This window comes from Myotis lucifugus, unplaced genomic scaffold (genome assembly GCF_000147115.1).
Source record: "Myotis lucifugus unplaced genomic scaffold, Myoluc2.0 scaffold_151, whole genome shotgun sequence".
Lineage (NCBI taxonomy): Eukaryota > Metazoa > Chordata > Mammalia > Chiroptera > Vespertilionidae > Myotis > Myotis lucifugus.
Genome location: NW_005871199.1, coordinates 843,311 through 859,970, shown reverse-complemented (window position 1 = coordinate 859,970; position 16,660 = coordinate 843,311). Strand labels below are relative to the sequence as shown.

At 48.4% G+C, this 16,660-nt stretch overlaps 1 protein-coding gene and 1 non-coding gene across 2 annotated transcripts in view; both read left to right on the top strand.

Annotated features, from left to right (window-relative positions):
- The window catches only part of INTS3 (integrator complex subunit 3), a 38,117-nt gene that overhangs the window by 11,024 nt on the left and 10,433 nt on the right, over positions 1–16,660 (top strand). Inside the window, exons 4-15 of the mRNA XM_006095143.3 lie at positions 2,790–2,903; positions 3,068–3,152; positions 4,544–4,610; positions 7,350–7,494; positions 8,641–8,770; positions 10,905–11,002; positions 12,333–12,524; positions 13,448–13,535; positions 14,034–14,113; positions 14,882–14,964; positions 15,312–15,418; positions 16,335–16,454. Of these exons, the coding sequence (XP_006095205.1) occupies positions 2,790–2,903; positions 3,068–3,152; positions 4,544–4,610; positions 7,350–7,494; positions 8,641–8,770; positions 10,905–11,002; positions 12,333–12,524; positions 13,448–13,535; positions 14,034–14,113; positions 14,882–14,964; positions 15,312–15,418; positions 16,335–16,454 (1,309 nt within the window). The remainder of the gene's footprint in view (positions 1–2,789; positions 2,904–3,067; positions 3,153–4,543; positions 4,611–7,349; positions 7,495–8,640; positions 8,771–10,904; positions 11,003–12,332; positions 12,525–13,447; positions 13,536–14,033; positions 14,114–14,881; positions 14,965–15,311; positions 15,419–16,334; positions 16,455–16,660) is intronic.
- Positions 14,462–14,563, top strand: LOC111827329. The gene has a single exon (XR_002830842.1). It is a non-coding gene; the product is annotated as a U6 spliceosomal RNA (small nuclear RNA).

Here is a 16,660-nt window from a genome sequence, read left to right as displayed (position 1 = left end):
AGTGAGGCACCATCAGTGACTCATTCAGAGTCCTTGAGCCAGGTCAGGTTATGGTGGAGGAGTTAGTGACGTCTCCCCCATTGTGCTTTGATCCTTCTCCCTAAAAGGTCGATTATGTTGTGAAATACTTCTGTCCTGCAGAAGTTTTAGGTGGGGGTTACTGATGAGAACTGATCCTCATGCATTGTTTCAGGCTTTAGCTTAAAACAAGGGGAGTGTTTTCTAAGGGTTTATTTGGGTTAATTCTGTCTCTGGAACAGAAACCTAAGGATGGATTGGGGATTCCGTTGTTCCTGCATCTTCACAGGGATAATGGAGAACGTGGTAGTAGAAACTAAGTCTTGAACACATGAGAAATTTGCTCTGGGAGCGTGAGGTGAGGAGCCTGTGTCAGTGCTGGCAGGCAGGTTCAGAGTTAGGGCCAGCTCTCTGAGACTTCTAAGTGGGTGGATTGAACCCGAGAACTCAGTTGAAGAGAAAACAGATCAGGTATTGGTGGAGAGTAGAATCTGCATGGGGTGGATTTTGTTCCAGATGTACCTTCTTAATTTACGTCTGCTCTCTTGGCAACTCTTAGGAATGTTTATATTCTTTGACTTTATTTATTTCCTATTTGATGTCTGAACTGAATAGCTGGGAGTGGGCCTGGCTGAAGGACTCTGGTAAGAAGAGAGGCTAAAGGAGAGGCCTTGCCTTCCGTGAAGGCGCTGGCAGTCAGTAGATAAAAAGAGGGGTCTAACATCAATGCCAAGATCTCTCTTCACCAAGGGGTCAAGGACTCCGGCCCTGGCAGTTCTTGGTCTAGATACAGTTCCCTAAGCAGGCAGCTCCAGGAAGTTGGGGGCTGTGAGGGCCGGGGCTGGATGGAATATCTGCCTCGACAGACCCAGGACCGATGTGCGACCATCCTGTCACCTTTCCTTTCTCTTGAGACTCTCCTTCTCTTCTCTGTTGCCTACTGAGTCCTCCCTCTCCCCCTCTATTTGTTTTCCAAGCCAGTCAGCAAACTGGTACAGAGGTTGGTGAGAAAACTGGCAGCATCAGAAAGATGATACTCCTGGTACCCAGCTGCCATGTGTGACTAGCAGTGGTGGTTGTTAAGGTCCCAGCTGGAGCATGGAATTAGGCAGACAGTATCTGCTTCCTTCATCTGACCCTGTGTCTCCTCAGAGACTCTTCCTTCCCTGTTCTGGGTCTATTCTACATTTCTGCTTTCGTTTGAATAGACAGGAGGGCTCTTCTCTGGTTTTCTTCTGCCTCCCTCATCCTCTCTGCATTCTGTGGCTCACATCTCGGGGGGAGGCTCCAGGCTCTACTACCAACATTTATGACCTCACCTTGGCAATAGTTCACTGGATCCTTTTATCTCTTCCTTGTTCCCTTGCTTATACTTTTGATCTCCCTGCCTTCACCTCAGATGGAGTCAGAGAATAATAAGGTTTTCCTTTGGGTATGAAACATTTGTGGCACATGTGGGATTCCCTAAGTGTTGGTATTTTCATTATATTAATTAGTTTGACTTAAGGACACTAGAGACAAGAGGAAGCGACAGTAGCTAATCTCTTAGGAGTCCCCAGTCACTCCAAGGCCAGGGAGCAGCTGGTCTTGAGTACTCCTCTTTTGACTACTTAGGATGAAAGAGTTTAAAAACCTAGCAGTCTCAGAACCACCATAAATTCTTATTTCCATCCCAGCAGCCTCTTCTTTTAGTGATTTCTCACAGTGGTACAGGGGTGGTTAAGAGCATGGATTCTACAATTGGACTGTCTAGACTTGAATCCTGGTTCTTCCTCTTATCTCTTATGTTACATGGGTCAAATTATTTTAACCTCTCTATGCCTGTTTTCTCACCCGTAAACACAGAGATAATAAATAGTACTATTTCAAAGGGTTGTTATGTAATTCAAATGCAATAATATGTATATGATACAACTTGGCACATGATGCCAATGCATTATCATTGCTGTTATAATTGCTATTATGGTTGATGCCAGCCTTCCAAGGTCGTGGAAAGCTGCCTACCTAATTTTACCCTTTGTGCTCAGACCCTGGCAGCAGAGAACTCAGCAGGCCAAGAAGGTCGCTAATGAGGTCCCCTAAGGTATTCCTCCAGGAGTCTGGTCTCCAGAGAGACCGGGTGAGAAAAGCTCCAGGGGGAAGGGAAGCAAGAACTCCCAGAGGAAATCGGCATGCCCCCCTCAGCTCCCCCAGGGGTGGGTATGCATAAGGACCCCTCCTTTTTCAATACTTGGCAGAAGCCAAGGGCAGCCCAGAGAAAAGGAAGACACGGAGTTAAGGAAATTCAGTTTAGTTTCGCCCTTTCTTTCTGGGGCCCAGGTCCCTGGATCCTCTTCCTTTAATACTCCTATCCCTTTGCTTCTTCTGGCTGGGTCAGTACAGGCTTCAAAACTTCTTTGTGATCCTTTCTGGCCTGTTCAACCAAACCCATTCTGTGGTGACCTTTTTACTGGCAGATGAAAAGCAGATGGCCTCCACCTGGTTTTGCTCAGCGTGTGGCATCAAACAGTGTGACATTTCCTAAGAAGGGAGGTGGGGGGACAGGGAGCCTTTCTGAGCAGGCTTTTCTGCTTTATTAGAGAATAGCTCAGTCTGCCCCCCCCCCCACCCCACTCCATGTGATGGAGCAAGGGATAGGTTAGCGTGCAGAGTGGAAAGTCCTTCATTGCTACTCATATTGGTGTTAAGTTGAACAGGCCAGGGGGCCCCCTGTGGGTGGGGTCAGGAGTGGATCCTCAGCTTGCTGGCTGCTTACAAAACTCTCTTCTCAGTGTTACCGGGACTTGGCTCTGGTGACTCGTGACGGCATGAATATCGTCTTGAATAAAATCAACCAGATACTTATGGAGAAGTACTTGAAGTTGCAGGACACCTGCCGAACTCAGGTAAGGCCAGAAAGAAAAGAGATGCAGCTCAAAGACTGAACAGAGGAGGAATCGGGAGTAACATACCCCCACCTTTGTACACCTGAGTTGTAATGTTATTGGATGAGCCCATTTCTCCAATTCATAGGCCCTTCTCTTCATCTGTTTTTTCCTTTCTCCTTTAGTTGGTGTGGTTGGTACGGGAACTAGTGAAGAGTGGGGTTCTGGGAGCTGATGGTGTATGCATGACATTCATGAAGCAGATTGCTGGTGAGTTTGATGGCAAGAGCGTAAAGAAGAAAGGAGAGGAGCCCAGAGACTGCACCAGGCAATGGAGAATGATTGCGTGCCTCAGGGACTCCATTTCTGGGTCATTTAGACTCTCCTTCTGAGGAAGGCGTCTTCTGGCCACATATGTTGAAGAAGAAATTGAAAAGTCCCGGGGCGCCTTTTGAATCAATAAGTCTTGCCTCATTTTTCTTCCTGCCAAACTCAGGCCTGACATAGGATAGTTGACCTATTTTAGCCAGTCAAGCCAATAGTCAGTAGACATGAGAAGGTGCTCAGTCTCATCAATAATCAGTGAAATGCATACTGGGGTTTATGGGGTATTGGATCTGGAAGGATCTGGAAGGAATGGGGAGAGAAGTGAGGGCCAATAATTTGTTCCCATCACATTATGCTTTCAGAAGCAGACATCTTCCTTGGCTCCACCCCCATGTTCTGTGTACTTGCTCCCTAATAATGATGACATCTGATTAGGGCCAGTTTGAGGGACAAACCATGTCACAGAACAGACCCTGACATTTAGGTGTTTTTTTTATCTTCTTGGCATTGGTGATATCTGTCTAAGCCACTGAATATCCAAGAGGCCTGCCTGTGCCACTTCTGCAAGATCGCATGTGTTTGTTTAAAAAGGAGCCTGCCTCTCCTTCACCAGTGCCCGTTGGTTCTTCGTTTCTTTCTTTAGGATTTTATGTAACACTGATGCTCCTGTTTTGATGTCTGTAAGCCTTAATTTATGTGATGTGTGACTGTGTGAACATTGAATTTTTAAATTGGGACCTGGGGCAAGACATAGCGTTGTGCAGGGTATTTTTATCCACGCTCCTGGCACTTTCTTCCCTGTTAGGCACTCTCAGTCCTCACTTCTCATCCTTAGACTTTAGTCTGGCGCTGCTGCATATTAATTCTGCCCCAAGAAGTTCCTTAGCAAGCCCTGCGGACTGATACCTGGAAATAAGAAACCTTTGGCCCGTCATGAGCCTGACACAGGATGTGGGACGTACACATTCTGGACTGCTACTGTTCCCAGCCCCCGGCACCTCTCAGGCCCTATCTGAGATGTCTTCCTTTCTTTCCAACCATGGTGTCCTTCCCAGACATTCCTGGTGTCCTTCCCAGACATTCCCACTCCAAATGCTAATCTTTGGAAAAGTTGCAGCTCTAGTTTCTGGAAAAATCCAGAACCTTCCCTTCCCTTCTCTCTGGAGGTAAAGGAGGAAACTTTAAAGCCTCACAGAACAAAAGGCAGTTTCCCAAGACTCAGAACATCAGTGATGGATAACAGGGATGGACCAGTGGGACAGGTGACGCAATGTATTGTGTATCTGAGTAGCTAATTAGAATCATTCTGATTCTCTTTTCTCCCTTTTGATTAGGTGGGGATATTACGGCAAAAAATATCTGGTTGGCAGAAAGTGTTCTGGATATCCTGACGGAGCAGAGGTAGAGTCTACCATGAAGGGTGGGGAGAGAGCCAGAGATGGCCTTGTTGGTTTCAAGTGTGGGAAATGGGATGAAAGGAGTGTATGAAGACTGTTAGGTGACCCAGACACCTTAGGTTAGAGACTAAGGCAGGGGAGGGAGAAGCAATTCCATTGGTGGCAGGCGAAGGAATTAATGCCATGATATGCCCAAAGGGATGAAGGAGTGGGAAAGGAGGTCTTTGCTGAAATATCTCAGAGCCCAGGAAAAACTAGTTTCATCTGATAAGGGTTTATTTTTGATCTAGACCTCTTTGGAATGTTTATCTTTGTGGGGAGCGGGGGAGAATGAGCTCAGCAGAATGGGGCCAGCCAAATACCCAGGCCTGGCAGGTACCCCTTTTCTCTCTTCCAAAACTTTCCATCCAACCCATACTCTTGTTGTTGTTGTTGAAGTAGCATGGGAGAGGGGGAGTGAGGAGATCATCGAGACCCGCTAGAAGTGGTTCTCAACCTTCCTAATGCCGCGACCCTTTAATACCGTTCCTCATGTTGTGGTGACCCCCAATTTCATTGTTACAAATTGAACATAATTAAAGCATAGTGATTAATCACAAAAACAATATGTAATTATATATGTGTTTTCCGGTGGTCTTAGGCGACCTCTGTGAAGGGGTCGCGACCCACAGGTTGAGAACCGCTGCTAGAGTTTGCATAAAGGGCTTGGAGGCTCAAGTGGTAGAGCGGGCATAAGGGGGGCATATTGTGTTTTCTCACTGATTCTTTCCCTTCCCCATCAAGTAAAGGATCAGAAATATTATGAGGGCTATTCCATGGCTGAGGCCTTCCTCTTGGTCCTGTGGCCTCAGTCCTCCTTGATTTCAGTGTCTGTTTCAGGGTGAGGACACCATAGTAGTCAAATAATTGAGAGGGCTAATAGCACCCATATTTCCTACTATTTCCTAGTATCCGTGGACCTCCTCCCTCATTCACTTCTGAAAGAGAAGGCTGTGTTCTATGCTCTGCCCAAGCTTGAGAGCTGTGCCAGGTCAGCTGTGCAGTGCCACCTAGTGCCCTGGGCACAGACGTGCACCCGCAGCTGTGACAAGTCACTTCCTCCATCATTATTGGTACCATCGGCACAGCACACGAGACCCTAGCCATTTCTCACCAGGCCTCTGCTTCTCGTAGGTGTCTTTGCAGAATGTCTGTGTCCTGGTCAGAGGGACTCCCTTTCTTTCTCTTACTTCTGTTAGCAACTTTCCTAAAAAGTAATTTTTCTCATTTTGTTCCCAATGCAAGATATCTCCCATTTCCATACCTTAAAGCTCAGTTTCTGCCCTCGCTGGTTTGACTCAGTGGATAGAGAGGCCTGCAGACTGAAGGGTCCCAGATTCCATTTCGGTCAGGGGCACATGCTGGGTTGTGGGCTCATCCCCAAGAGGGGCCATGCAGGAGGCAGCCAATCAATGATTCTCTTTCATCATTGATGTTTTTATCTCTCTCTCTCCCTCTCCCTTCTCTCTAAAATCATTAAAAATATATATTTTAAAAAATAAAGAAAGGACAGCAGAGTTATCAAAAAACTACCCATATTAAAAAAACAACTCAGTTTCCCTCATTTAGGCAATTAGAGTGCAGTCTCAGTATACAAGTGTCAGATGAGGGTCCTACCCTTTCTGTCCTCCAAAACACATCCTTTGGTGCGGTGTCCTCTTCCACACCCTCTCCCTCCCTCCCTCCCTCCCAGGCTGTGGAGTTAAAAGGTAGCAGGCGGGGAGGGGCACCCTCCCCAGTGCCCTTGGCTGCTGCTTTCATTCTGTGCAAGGGAAAGGCCAGAGTCTCTTAATTAGGTGGCTGTAGCACTTTTCCGGAATCAGGATGTTGCCTGGTTGGATTAATTAAACTCCCTGTCTTCCTCTGCTTCTCTCCTTCCAGCAGGGGTGCCAGAGCTGTTACAAACTAGTTGCTTGGAGAAGACAGCTCCCTGATTTTGGCACTTTGAGACAGCAATGGAGTTTTTGGAATCTCCCCACTGCGTCTTCCTACCCCTTTTAGAGCACACAATTCTTTCATTACCTTCTTTTCCCCAGAGAAAGTCTAAAACTCCTAGGAAAATAGGCTTTGCTATCCAAAATGAAGTTCTCCTTTTCAGCTTGTGATTTAGGGCAGGTGACTCGTTTGGGAATGGAATCAGTGGAGAGAAAGAAGAGCTCGCGCCAGGGAAGGGTTTGTGGCGTGGTGGGTGGTTAATGGAGCATGATGGAAGGGCTCAAACAGTGTGTTCTGAAACCTCCAGGGTTCTCAAAGGGTCTTAGTTATCCCCAGAGGCCCATCGAATTAGGGAGACTTACAAATGTTTTCCCCATATCTGAGTTGGATAGAAGCTATGGCTTATCTCTGTCCCTAGTACCTCACACATGTTTGGCACATGAGAGGCACTCAGTAAATGTTTGAGGGAGTGAGTCAACAAACAAAATTATTTTATTGGGATCTAGGTAGTTACATGGTAGAGAGAAATTGCTTTCATCAGCATTTATCTGTATTGGACACCTGGTAGAGTAGTAGGACGTTGTCCCCACCTTTGCCAATTGATAGTCCTAGATAATGACAGTATGAACGAGCAGTCAAGGAATCAAAGAACCTACTTCTAGTGCTAATCATCAGACATTTCTAAGATCCTGGAGCCAAGTATGGGGGGAATTGGGAGGGTGGACAGGTGCAGACAGCGTGCAGCTGCCATTGTCTTCCCTCCCTGCAGGGAGTGGGTGTTAAAGAGCAGCATCCTCATTGCCATGACGGTTTACACATACCTCCGCCTCATTGTCGACCACCACGGCACCGCCCAGCTTCAGGCCCTGCGTCAGAAGGAGGTGGACTTCTGCATCTCGCTGCTCCGGGAACGGGTGAGGACAGGATGGTACGGGGAAGGGAAACCAGGACAGGACACCTCTGTGTGTGGGTTTTATACCGTGACCGGGGCCAGAGATGTCATGTTGGAGTGATGGCGGTAGTTCAAAATCTGCTGTTTTTTTTCGTCATTCTAAGACGGATGAAGGTGAAAGGGTAGGGGAATCAGTGTGGGATGGCCCTAGTTCCTAGAAATGCTGCCTGCTACTCTGGCATCCTAGGGATTTTCCTGGTCAGCTTCGTGGGCACTTGTATACCACAGACACAAGCTGTTCTTGTGTGCTCACTGCTATCCCCCACACCTACCTCGCTGGGTAATTGCCTGATCAGGTGGGATTGTGAATTGCCCACTAGCATATCTCCCAAGATTGAATGATTCTAAGGCTATGCTTTCTAATGTGGTAGCCTCTAGTCTAGCCCATTGGTTCTCAACCTTTTGGCCCTTTAAATACAGCTCCTCATGTTGTGACCCAACCATAAAATTATTTTCGTTGCTACTTCATAACTGTAATGTTGCTACTGTTATGAATCGTAATGTAAATATCTGATATGCAGGATGGTCTTAGGCGACCCCTGTGAAAGGGTAGTTCGACTGCCAAAGGGTCGCGACCCACAGGTTGAGAACCGCTGCTCTAGCCACATGTGGTGATTTAAATTAAAATTAGATAAAAATTTTAAATTGATTCCTTAGTTGAATTAGCCACATTTCAAGTGCTAATTGTGGCTAATGAGGAGTATTTTGGGCAGCACAGATATAGATCATTCCTTTGTTCTGTTGAGCAAGTGAGTTTTGGGGTGAGGTGTGTGGGGCTCAATTTGCCAGTCCTATCCTTTTAGAATTTCAGTCTCTCTTGACCTGGATGGAAACAGTTCTGGGAGGAGAAGGCAAGAGATTAATATGAAAGCCAAAAGGGTTCCAGCAGTTTCTAGTAACCTCTCATCCTTGACATCAGTCCCCAACTTCGAGCTCTCTTCCCCTGAGCAGCTAGGAGCCAGTCCTTCGTTCCAGAGGAAATCATATAATCCCTTCAGCCCTCCTCCATTTCCTCCCTGGAACATGTTGTTCCTTTGCCCCCTCTGCAGCAGGTAAACAATCCATGTTTTTATTCTTTTTCCTATCTGTAACCCCTCACCCCATCAAGTTCATGGAATGTTTGATGATTGGCCGGGACCTCGTAAGACTACTTCAGAATGTTGCCAGGATACCAGAATTTGAACTGCTTTGGAAAGATATTATCCATAACCCCCAGGCCCTGAGTCCTCAGTTCACAGGTGAGTAAGGGCTGGGCATGCTGTCCAGGAGAGGTGGGAGGTCAGTATGTATGTACTGCTTGAATCAAGAGGGCAGAGTTTCGTGTGTAGGAGAGGCTTTGGCAGTCAGACAGAGGAAGCTTGGGACCAAGCAGGCTCTGCCAAGTGCAGCTGGATAAGGGAATGGCAGGGCTACAGGACATAGCCCTGCTCGACAGGCCCCAGCTGTCGTTGCTCCTAAGAAAAGTGAAACAGCACTGGGACCCTGCTCCTCCCCCTCCCGGCAGCTGTTTGGCCCAGGGGGTGAGCTGATGACCCCTTTCCAGCTTCACTGAGTCCAGCGGGGGAGTCAGAGGTCAGCTCGTGAGACTGAGTCAGCAAAGGCGCTGGAATGAGTCCTGTAAGAGAAGGCGCCTCCCAGGAGCAGTATTGTCTCTGAATTCCAAGGATCCAGCTGGTCAAAATCCTCTTGGGGGAGGGAGAGTAGCTCCGTGCGCCTCCTCTGACACGGTCCTTCCCATGTCCCTTCTCCTTCCCGAGTTCCTGCTTGTGGTCTAAACCAGGGGTGGGCAAACTTTTTGACTCGAGGGCCACAATGGGTTCTTAAACTGGACCGGAGGGCTGGAACAAAAGCATGGATGGAGTGTTTGTGTGAACTAATATAAATTCAAAGTAAACATCATTACATCAAAGGGTACGGTCTTTTTTTTTTTTTTTAGTTTTATTCATTTCAAACGGGCCTGATCCGGCCCGCGGGCCGTAGTTTGCCCACGGCTGCTCTAAACTATAACTGTACAGCTTTGCTCCCCGCCCCACCTCTACCACACGTGTGTGTGCATACACACCTGCCATGAAGACAGTCGGTTAGGACCTGGAGAGTCGGGAGCCGCATTAGAGGTGCGCAGGGTGCAGCTCTTACATTGAACATGTATTGAGTGTGCCAGGCACATGTATACAGGGTGTCTCAGAAAATATATACACACTTTGAATGAGTATGAAGTCGCTGTTTATTAACATACAGCTCAGTTTCAAAATTTAAAAGAATCTACAGAAATGAACAATTTTTTTTGTCAACGCCTGTTTTCAAATTGATGACCGTCTGGTCTAGACACTGCTGATAACTTGAAGCAATGGAATCGCAAACATCAAGAATCATTTCATTCGATATTTGTGTGCCTTCAATTCATTGACTGTTGCTGGTTTTGTACTGTAAACTTTATCTTTTATGTATCCCCATAAAAAAGTCTAGTGGAAGCCCTAACCGGTTTGGCTCAGTGGGTAGAGCGTCAGCCTGCGGACTCAAGGGTCCCAGGTTCGATTCCGGTCAAGGGCATGTACCTTGGTTGCGAGCACATCCCCAGTAGGGTGTGTGCAGGAGGCAGCTGATCGATGTTTCTAACTCTCTATCCCTCTCCCTTCCTCTCTGTAAAGAAATCAATAAAATATATTTAAAAAAAAAAAGTTTAGTGACATGGCATGGTAGGATAAATTTTCTTTGTTCAAAGCTTAGTCTGGTTTCACCCATTATTTCAGATCAGTTAAAGCTGAAAAGGAGTGAAATTTAAGTGAGCTATCAGCTGTTAAAGCGTTTACACATTTTTTGGGGGACACCCTATATTAACTCATTTAATCTTTAGGACATCCGGTAAGATGGATGTTCTACTTTCCATATTTACGGATAAAGAAAGTTAGATTCAAGGAGATAAAGTAATTTGCTCAAGGCCACACAGCTAGTAAGTGTCAGAGGCAGGATCGGGATCCAAGTCTGTCTGACTCAGGCTCATGCTTATGCCACACCACCACACTGATCCCGGGGCCCAGTGATGGGACCGTCAAGAGCAGGAGGAGAGGCGAGGGTTTCCCGTATTCCCCCCTAACCATCCACATGATGCCAACTGGAATAATGTGAGTAGCGGGCTCTGGGTGGCCAGTAGAAGAGAATGAATATGTCTGGGTTGTGGGGATGGTGGTTCACTGGAGCGGAATATACAGATGCTGGTTAGAACCCCCACTTGCACCTGTGCTCTGGTCTTATCTTAGAATTTCCCCGTGAGTAAGACCATTGGCCAGCAGTCCTTGGTCCAGGTTCCCCACCTGCCTTCCATTCTAGTCCTCAAGCTTCTCGTTTTTCTCTTCCCTTCTACGCTTGGTTCAGGTATCCTGCAGCTTCTTCAGTCAAGGACATCCCGAAAATTCCTAGCCTGCCGTCTAACCCCAGACATGGAGACGAAGCTGCTCTTCATGACCTCCCGGGTAAGCTCGCCTACTGCAGCAGGAGACGGGGCAGACACTAGCGAGGCTCCTTCCTCCAGCCTGCCGGTCTGTCACTGACCAGTGGAACGTGGTCAAGTGGGTGCCCCTGATCTGCCTGGCACTGGGCCTGGCACTAAGAACTGGGATACATGCTGAATAAGAGAGACAATTCCAGCTCGTGTCTATCTGAAGTGTCATTAAACTAATCATTGTAAACAAATAATGTAACTGAATAGTGTGAAATGTGCTATAAAAGGGAAAAGTGAGGATGTTCGTTCGGGAAAACCCACTGTTCCTCTGGGTGAACCACGAGCTCTCAGGAAGAGAGCCCTGGTCTTTTGGTTTCCAAACATGGCTGACTTATGGCAGAATTGCTTGAGGAGCATCTGAAAAATACATCTTCCAGGAACCCACCCTCCCAGAGAATCTGAAGAATCTGTATTTCTAACAGAATCTCCAGACAGCCGCTCCTCTGCAGCCAGCCTGGTGTCAGGGAGCAACTGCGCAGCCAGCGCTCAGCTTGCCGGGTCATCTGGGAGAGCCGTCTTGATCTGTGCTGTCCCCTGTGGTAGCCACTAGCCATGTGCTGCGATTTAAATAGTTAAAACTAAGTAAAATTAACCCTTCAGGACCTTGGTTGCAGGAGCTACATTTTAAGTGTTCAATAACTACCACCATTGCAGACAGTTCTGTTGGACAATGTTGGTCTAGATGTTGGTTTTTTTTTCCCCCCCTTTAACCCTTCTACTCTCTGTTTTGGTTGAATTTGGGAAATAGAAGAGGAAAACCAGGTCTTTCTTCTTAATTAGTGTTGCTGTTCATAACCTGTTTGGGGGAAGGACTTAACTGCAAGAAGGTTTGGAGGTTGTATGTACCTTGGATAATTACCCTGTTAAGTCCTTTAGTGTCAGCTTTTAGTCAGTGCCGAGCAGTGCAGAGGCTCAGCTCTGGTTCTGAAGGGGCATTGCTTCCTGTTCACAAGTAACTCAAGAAAATAAAAGATTATACTTATGAAAAAAAAAAAAAAGATTATGCTATGACTGCAGAATCAGGAACCAGTACAGGAGGAGGAGCCAAAATCGGGCGGTAGTTGCAGGTAATGTGACATCAGGTCAGTGGCAAGAACGAATGCACCACTGGTCTGTGACTTTCAGCATTTTTTTTTTTTTTAATCAAGGAGGGGAGACTTGAGAGACAGTATTAGTTGATTAATAAATTGTGGGAAGAAATTGAGGTCTGGCTCCAGCCTAGAGTTGAATGGTGCTCATTTTCCTCTGCCCAGAGACCTCACCTTCCCTTCCACGTTTCTTTTCCAATGTCCTGCCACCAGGTGCGGTTTGGTCAACAAAAGCGATACCAGGATTGGTTCCAGCGCCAGTACCTGTCAACCCCCGACAGTCAGTCTCTGCGCTGTGACCTCATTCGCTACATCTGTGGGGTTGTCCACCCTTCTAATGAAGTGCTGAGTTCAGACATCCTGCCCCGGTGGGCCATCATTGGTTGGCTGCTGACAACATGCACGGTGAGAGGCTGGACCATGGAGGCTGTTGGGTGGCAAAGAGTCCCCCCTCCCTCACGTTCCCCATATATCCATGCTTCTTCCTGACTCTCCGAGCCCCCTGACCCCTAAGGGCCCTCGTTTGCTCTCATGAATGTCTCAGTCTTGGCACCCCCTCCCTTCATGTCCCGAGAAATTTCCTTGCGCTCATTATTTCCCATCTGGGCTTGGGGTTAAACAGGTTCACCTGTGCCTTTAGTGCCAGTCCCCAGGCCTGGGTTTCTAGGCATTGCTTCTTCCAGAAACCACGGATGACTGTTCTTGCTCAGATCCCGAGCTGTGATCCTCACACACTCACTTCCATGCCTTTGGCATCAGCTTTGGATACTTCTCTTCTCCAGAAGTAGTGAATTCGCAATGGAGCCATCTCCTCCCCAGCATTTCCCTCCCATGCCAAGGGTGGGAAACCCTCTGCTCCCTGGCGTCTAGTTGCCCTCTGACCTCTTCTGACAGGGCTCCTGCTCCCCCATCTGACTGTATCCTTGGAATGTGCTGATTCAGATATAACAGCAGGCTATTCCTAGGGTCTTTCCCTTAGGAATGTGCCTGGTGTGTCCAGCAAGGGCTCAGACTCGTGCTGTCTCAGCTCACGAGTGACCAGGGACTCCCAGCCCAGGTGTCTTCCCTTATGGGGTCAGGGGTGTGCTTCTGGGTATGTGAGACCCCACACTGAGCCTCAGCCCTGGTTGCTGAGACCGTAAGGGACTCACTCACACTCATATACAGACTTGGTGTCCCTCACCCCCGTGGGGGTTCCATTCTGTCTCACTAGGAACTGAATTTTCCTAGATGGGTCAGTATTGTGAGCCCTGGAATCTGTCTTGGGCTCCTAAAGGGAAGGGAGCTGGTTGATGAAACTAGCCCTCCTTTTCCCCTCTCTCTTCTAGTCAAATGTCGCTGCCTCTAACGCCAAGCTGGCTTTGTTTTACGACTGGCTGTTCTTTAGCCCAGACAAGGACAGCATTATGAACATAGGTATGTGAATGAGACCCAGCAGCCTCACCTCCCCCCCTCCCCCAGCCCCGGGCCTCAGTGACAGCAGTCATCAGTCAGGGCGAGTGGCGTGGAGGCAGCTTATCTGGGAGCAGTTCCGTTGTTCCTCATCAGTGCTCCCTTGACCTAGAAGAGAAGTTGCTTTGATGAGGCCAGGCAGTACTCCACCCTCTTTTCCCTGTAGCCTGATGCTTAGACTTCGGGGGGGGGGGGGGGGGGGGGGGTCTCTGCAGAGGAAAGGGCTGCACCACATCCCGCTTTTCCTCTCCTGCTACCTCTTTCCTCCAAGCTGAGTACTGGGGATAAGAGGGGAGATGAGGTCTGCCAGCTGTTTTGGGGGGTTGTGTGCTTTTGGACCTGCTCAGTGGGACTAGGGGGCAGGGATAGCTCTCTGGAACCATTCATATATATTGATCATTCGGTTTATGGAGCTAAGAACAGACCCTCGATATGGGGTCCCTTTAATTCCACGTTCTCCAGAGCCAGCCATCCTGGTCATGCATCACTCCATGAAGCCCCACCCGGCCATCACTGCCACACTCCTGGACTTCATGTGCCGTGTAAGTGCCGTTGCCCCTTTTCTCCTCCTGCCTGGCCGAGCCGCTAAGTGTGTGTCCCCTCCAACCTCCTAGGTCAGTGAATAGGTCCTCCCAGTGCCCCTTGCCTGGGGGAGCAGAAGTGGTTGTAGGTCCCGTCCCCCGAGTTAATGAATTCCCACCGTCTCCAGTTGGGTCTTTCCACGTTTCCATGAGGTTTCCCATCCTCAGGGACGATGACCTAACATAGACTCTAGTCTCCTTGAGGAGCAGCCGGTCCAGTATGGTTCCCACTTTAGCAGCCTGGAACGGCCAGGAGCATCCAGCCCTTTCTGCAGCCATACTCTCAGTGGCCCAGTCAAAACCAGTCCTGTGCTCTCTCAGCAGCACATACACTGCAATTGGAACAATACAGAGATTAGCAGGGTCCTGTGCAAGGATGACCGGGAAATTCCTGAAACAGTCCTTTTTTTTTTTAATTTAAAAAATAATGTATTTCTAAAAATTGATTTGAGAGAGAGAGAGAGAAACGAAACATCTGTGAGAGAAAAACATTGATCGGCTGCCTCCTGCACGCCCCCCCACTGGGGATTGAGCCAGTAACCTGGGCATGTGCCCTGACTGGGAATCGAACTTTGACCTCCTGGTTCATGGATCAATGCTCTACCACTGAACTATACCAGTGGGGGGGCGCTCTCTCTCTCTCTCTCTCTATATATATATATATTTCTTTTTTTTTTTAAAGCAGCCTTTTAGATCCCGTGCTCATGCTCTCCCCTTCTTCCCTTCCAGATCATTCCCAACTTCTACCCACCACTGGAGGGCCACGTGCGGCAGGGTGTTTTCTCCTCCCTCAACCACATTGTGAGAAGCGGGTCTTGCGTAAGGACTCCTGTCTGGGGAGAGGGAGGTTGTTTTCCCATTTTCCCCAGGTCAGGCACATGCAGATATGCCATACGACTGGACCCTTTACCTGAGAGGTACAGGGAGTACTGGCTCCACCTCAGAAGGCTCGGCCTGTGTTCTCTTGACTCTCAGAGAAATGTCTCTCCTGCCGTCACATGACAAAGGGCTTCAGATGCGTCCCCTGTCCCCTGGGGACCCTCCCAGGATCTGACCGTAGCCCAGTTATACTGGTCGGGCTTAGACCTACCCCTGTACCTCCGTGGCGAGTTAGGAGGGAGGAGCCCTGATGTTGATCTTCATTCATGGTCCCTGTTAGGCACTTGGCTCCCCTGTTTGACAACCCTAAACTGGATAAGGAGCTGCGGGCCATGCTGAGGGAGAAGTTTCCTGAGTTCTGCAGTTCACCCAGCCCACCTGTGGAAGGTAGGGACCCTCCCATGTCGTCACCTCTTCAGAAGAGGGATGGAGACATTCAGGGCTCTCAGATGAGAGCCCCTGTTTAGGGGTCACACCTGTGCAGCGCTCTACCTCCGTCATTGTCCATTCATTTTCCCTTCCCTACTTCTCTTCTGATTCCTTTTCATGTCTTCCTAGGTTCTCCCTCTCCGTCTAATTTAAAAAAAATCTTTTCACTGATCTTTAGAGAGAGAGAGAGAGAGAGAAACGTCGATTTGTTGTTCCACTTATATATGCATTCATTGGTTGATTCTTGTGTGTGTCCTGACCGGGGTTTGAACCCACAACCTTGGCATATTGGGACAGTTCTCTGACCAGCGGAGCTGCCGGGCCAGGGTCTTTCCATCTAATTTATCTAACTTGCGCTAATCTCTCTTGCTCTCTTAACTATTTTTCCTCTTATTAACCTGTCTTCAGTAGGCAGAGATGTTCATGGAATGTGTTTACCTTGCTTTAACTTTGTCCACCTTTTTTCTTTTCGGGCCAGGGCCCTGGCCTTGGTGAAAGGTTATGTTGGGTCTCAAGTCTTGCTCCCAATTTTAGACACACAAACACTTTTTGTTTAGGGGGAGGGGTTAAGCCAAGCAAAACTTCCCAATTTGGCTTTAAATTAAAGAGTGCTTAAGACTGTCCTTGGTCTTATCTACTCGCTGATCCTGAGCTGAGCATAGAGGAGTCGTGGCCTGTGCTGTTTTATTCCTGGCAGGTCCCCGTGCAAGTCCTGGAGGGCTGGGAGAATAGACCTTTATCCTCCAGGGTTCATATTCCACTTAGGTCCTGAAATCCTTATTCTCTCCCTTGCCCTTCAGTCTCCTCTTTTCTAAGCGAGGTACGTGTTAGAGGACACAGGGGGCCATCAAATGCCTTGTCTTTCTTTCCCAAGTCAAAATTGAGGAGCCAGTTTCCATGGAGATGGACAACCACATGTCAGACAAGGATGAGAGTTGCTATGACAATGCAGAAGCGGCCTTCAGTGATGATGAGGAGGATCTGAACAGCAAAGGTGAGGCCAGCAGCGAGGGCAGCTCAGGGTGTGCCGGCTCCATTGGTAGGAGAAGCCTGGCCCGGTTTCTCTGTCGCCTTTGCCTCTGAGTGAAGGTTGTTACCGGGCACTGGCTGAGACTCCGGGTGCAGAGCCCTGCACTTGGCCCTGAAGCAGGAGCGGAAAGGAGAAGTGGTCCCCGGCCTTGTTTGCTCCTCAGGGCTCGG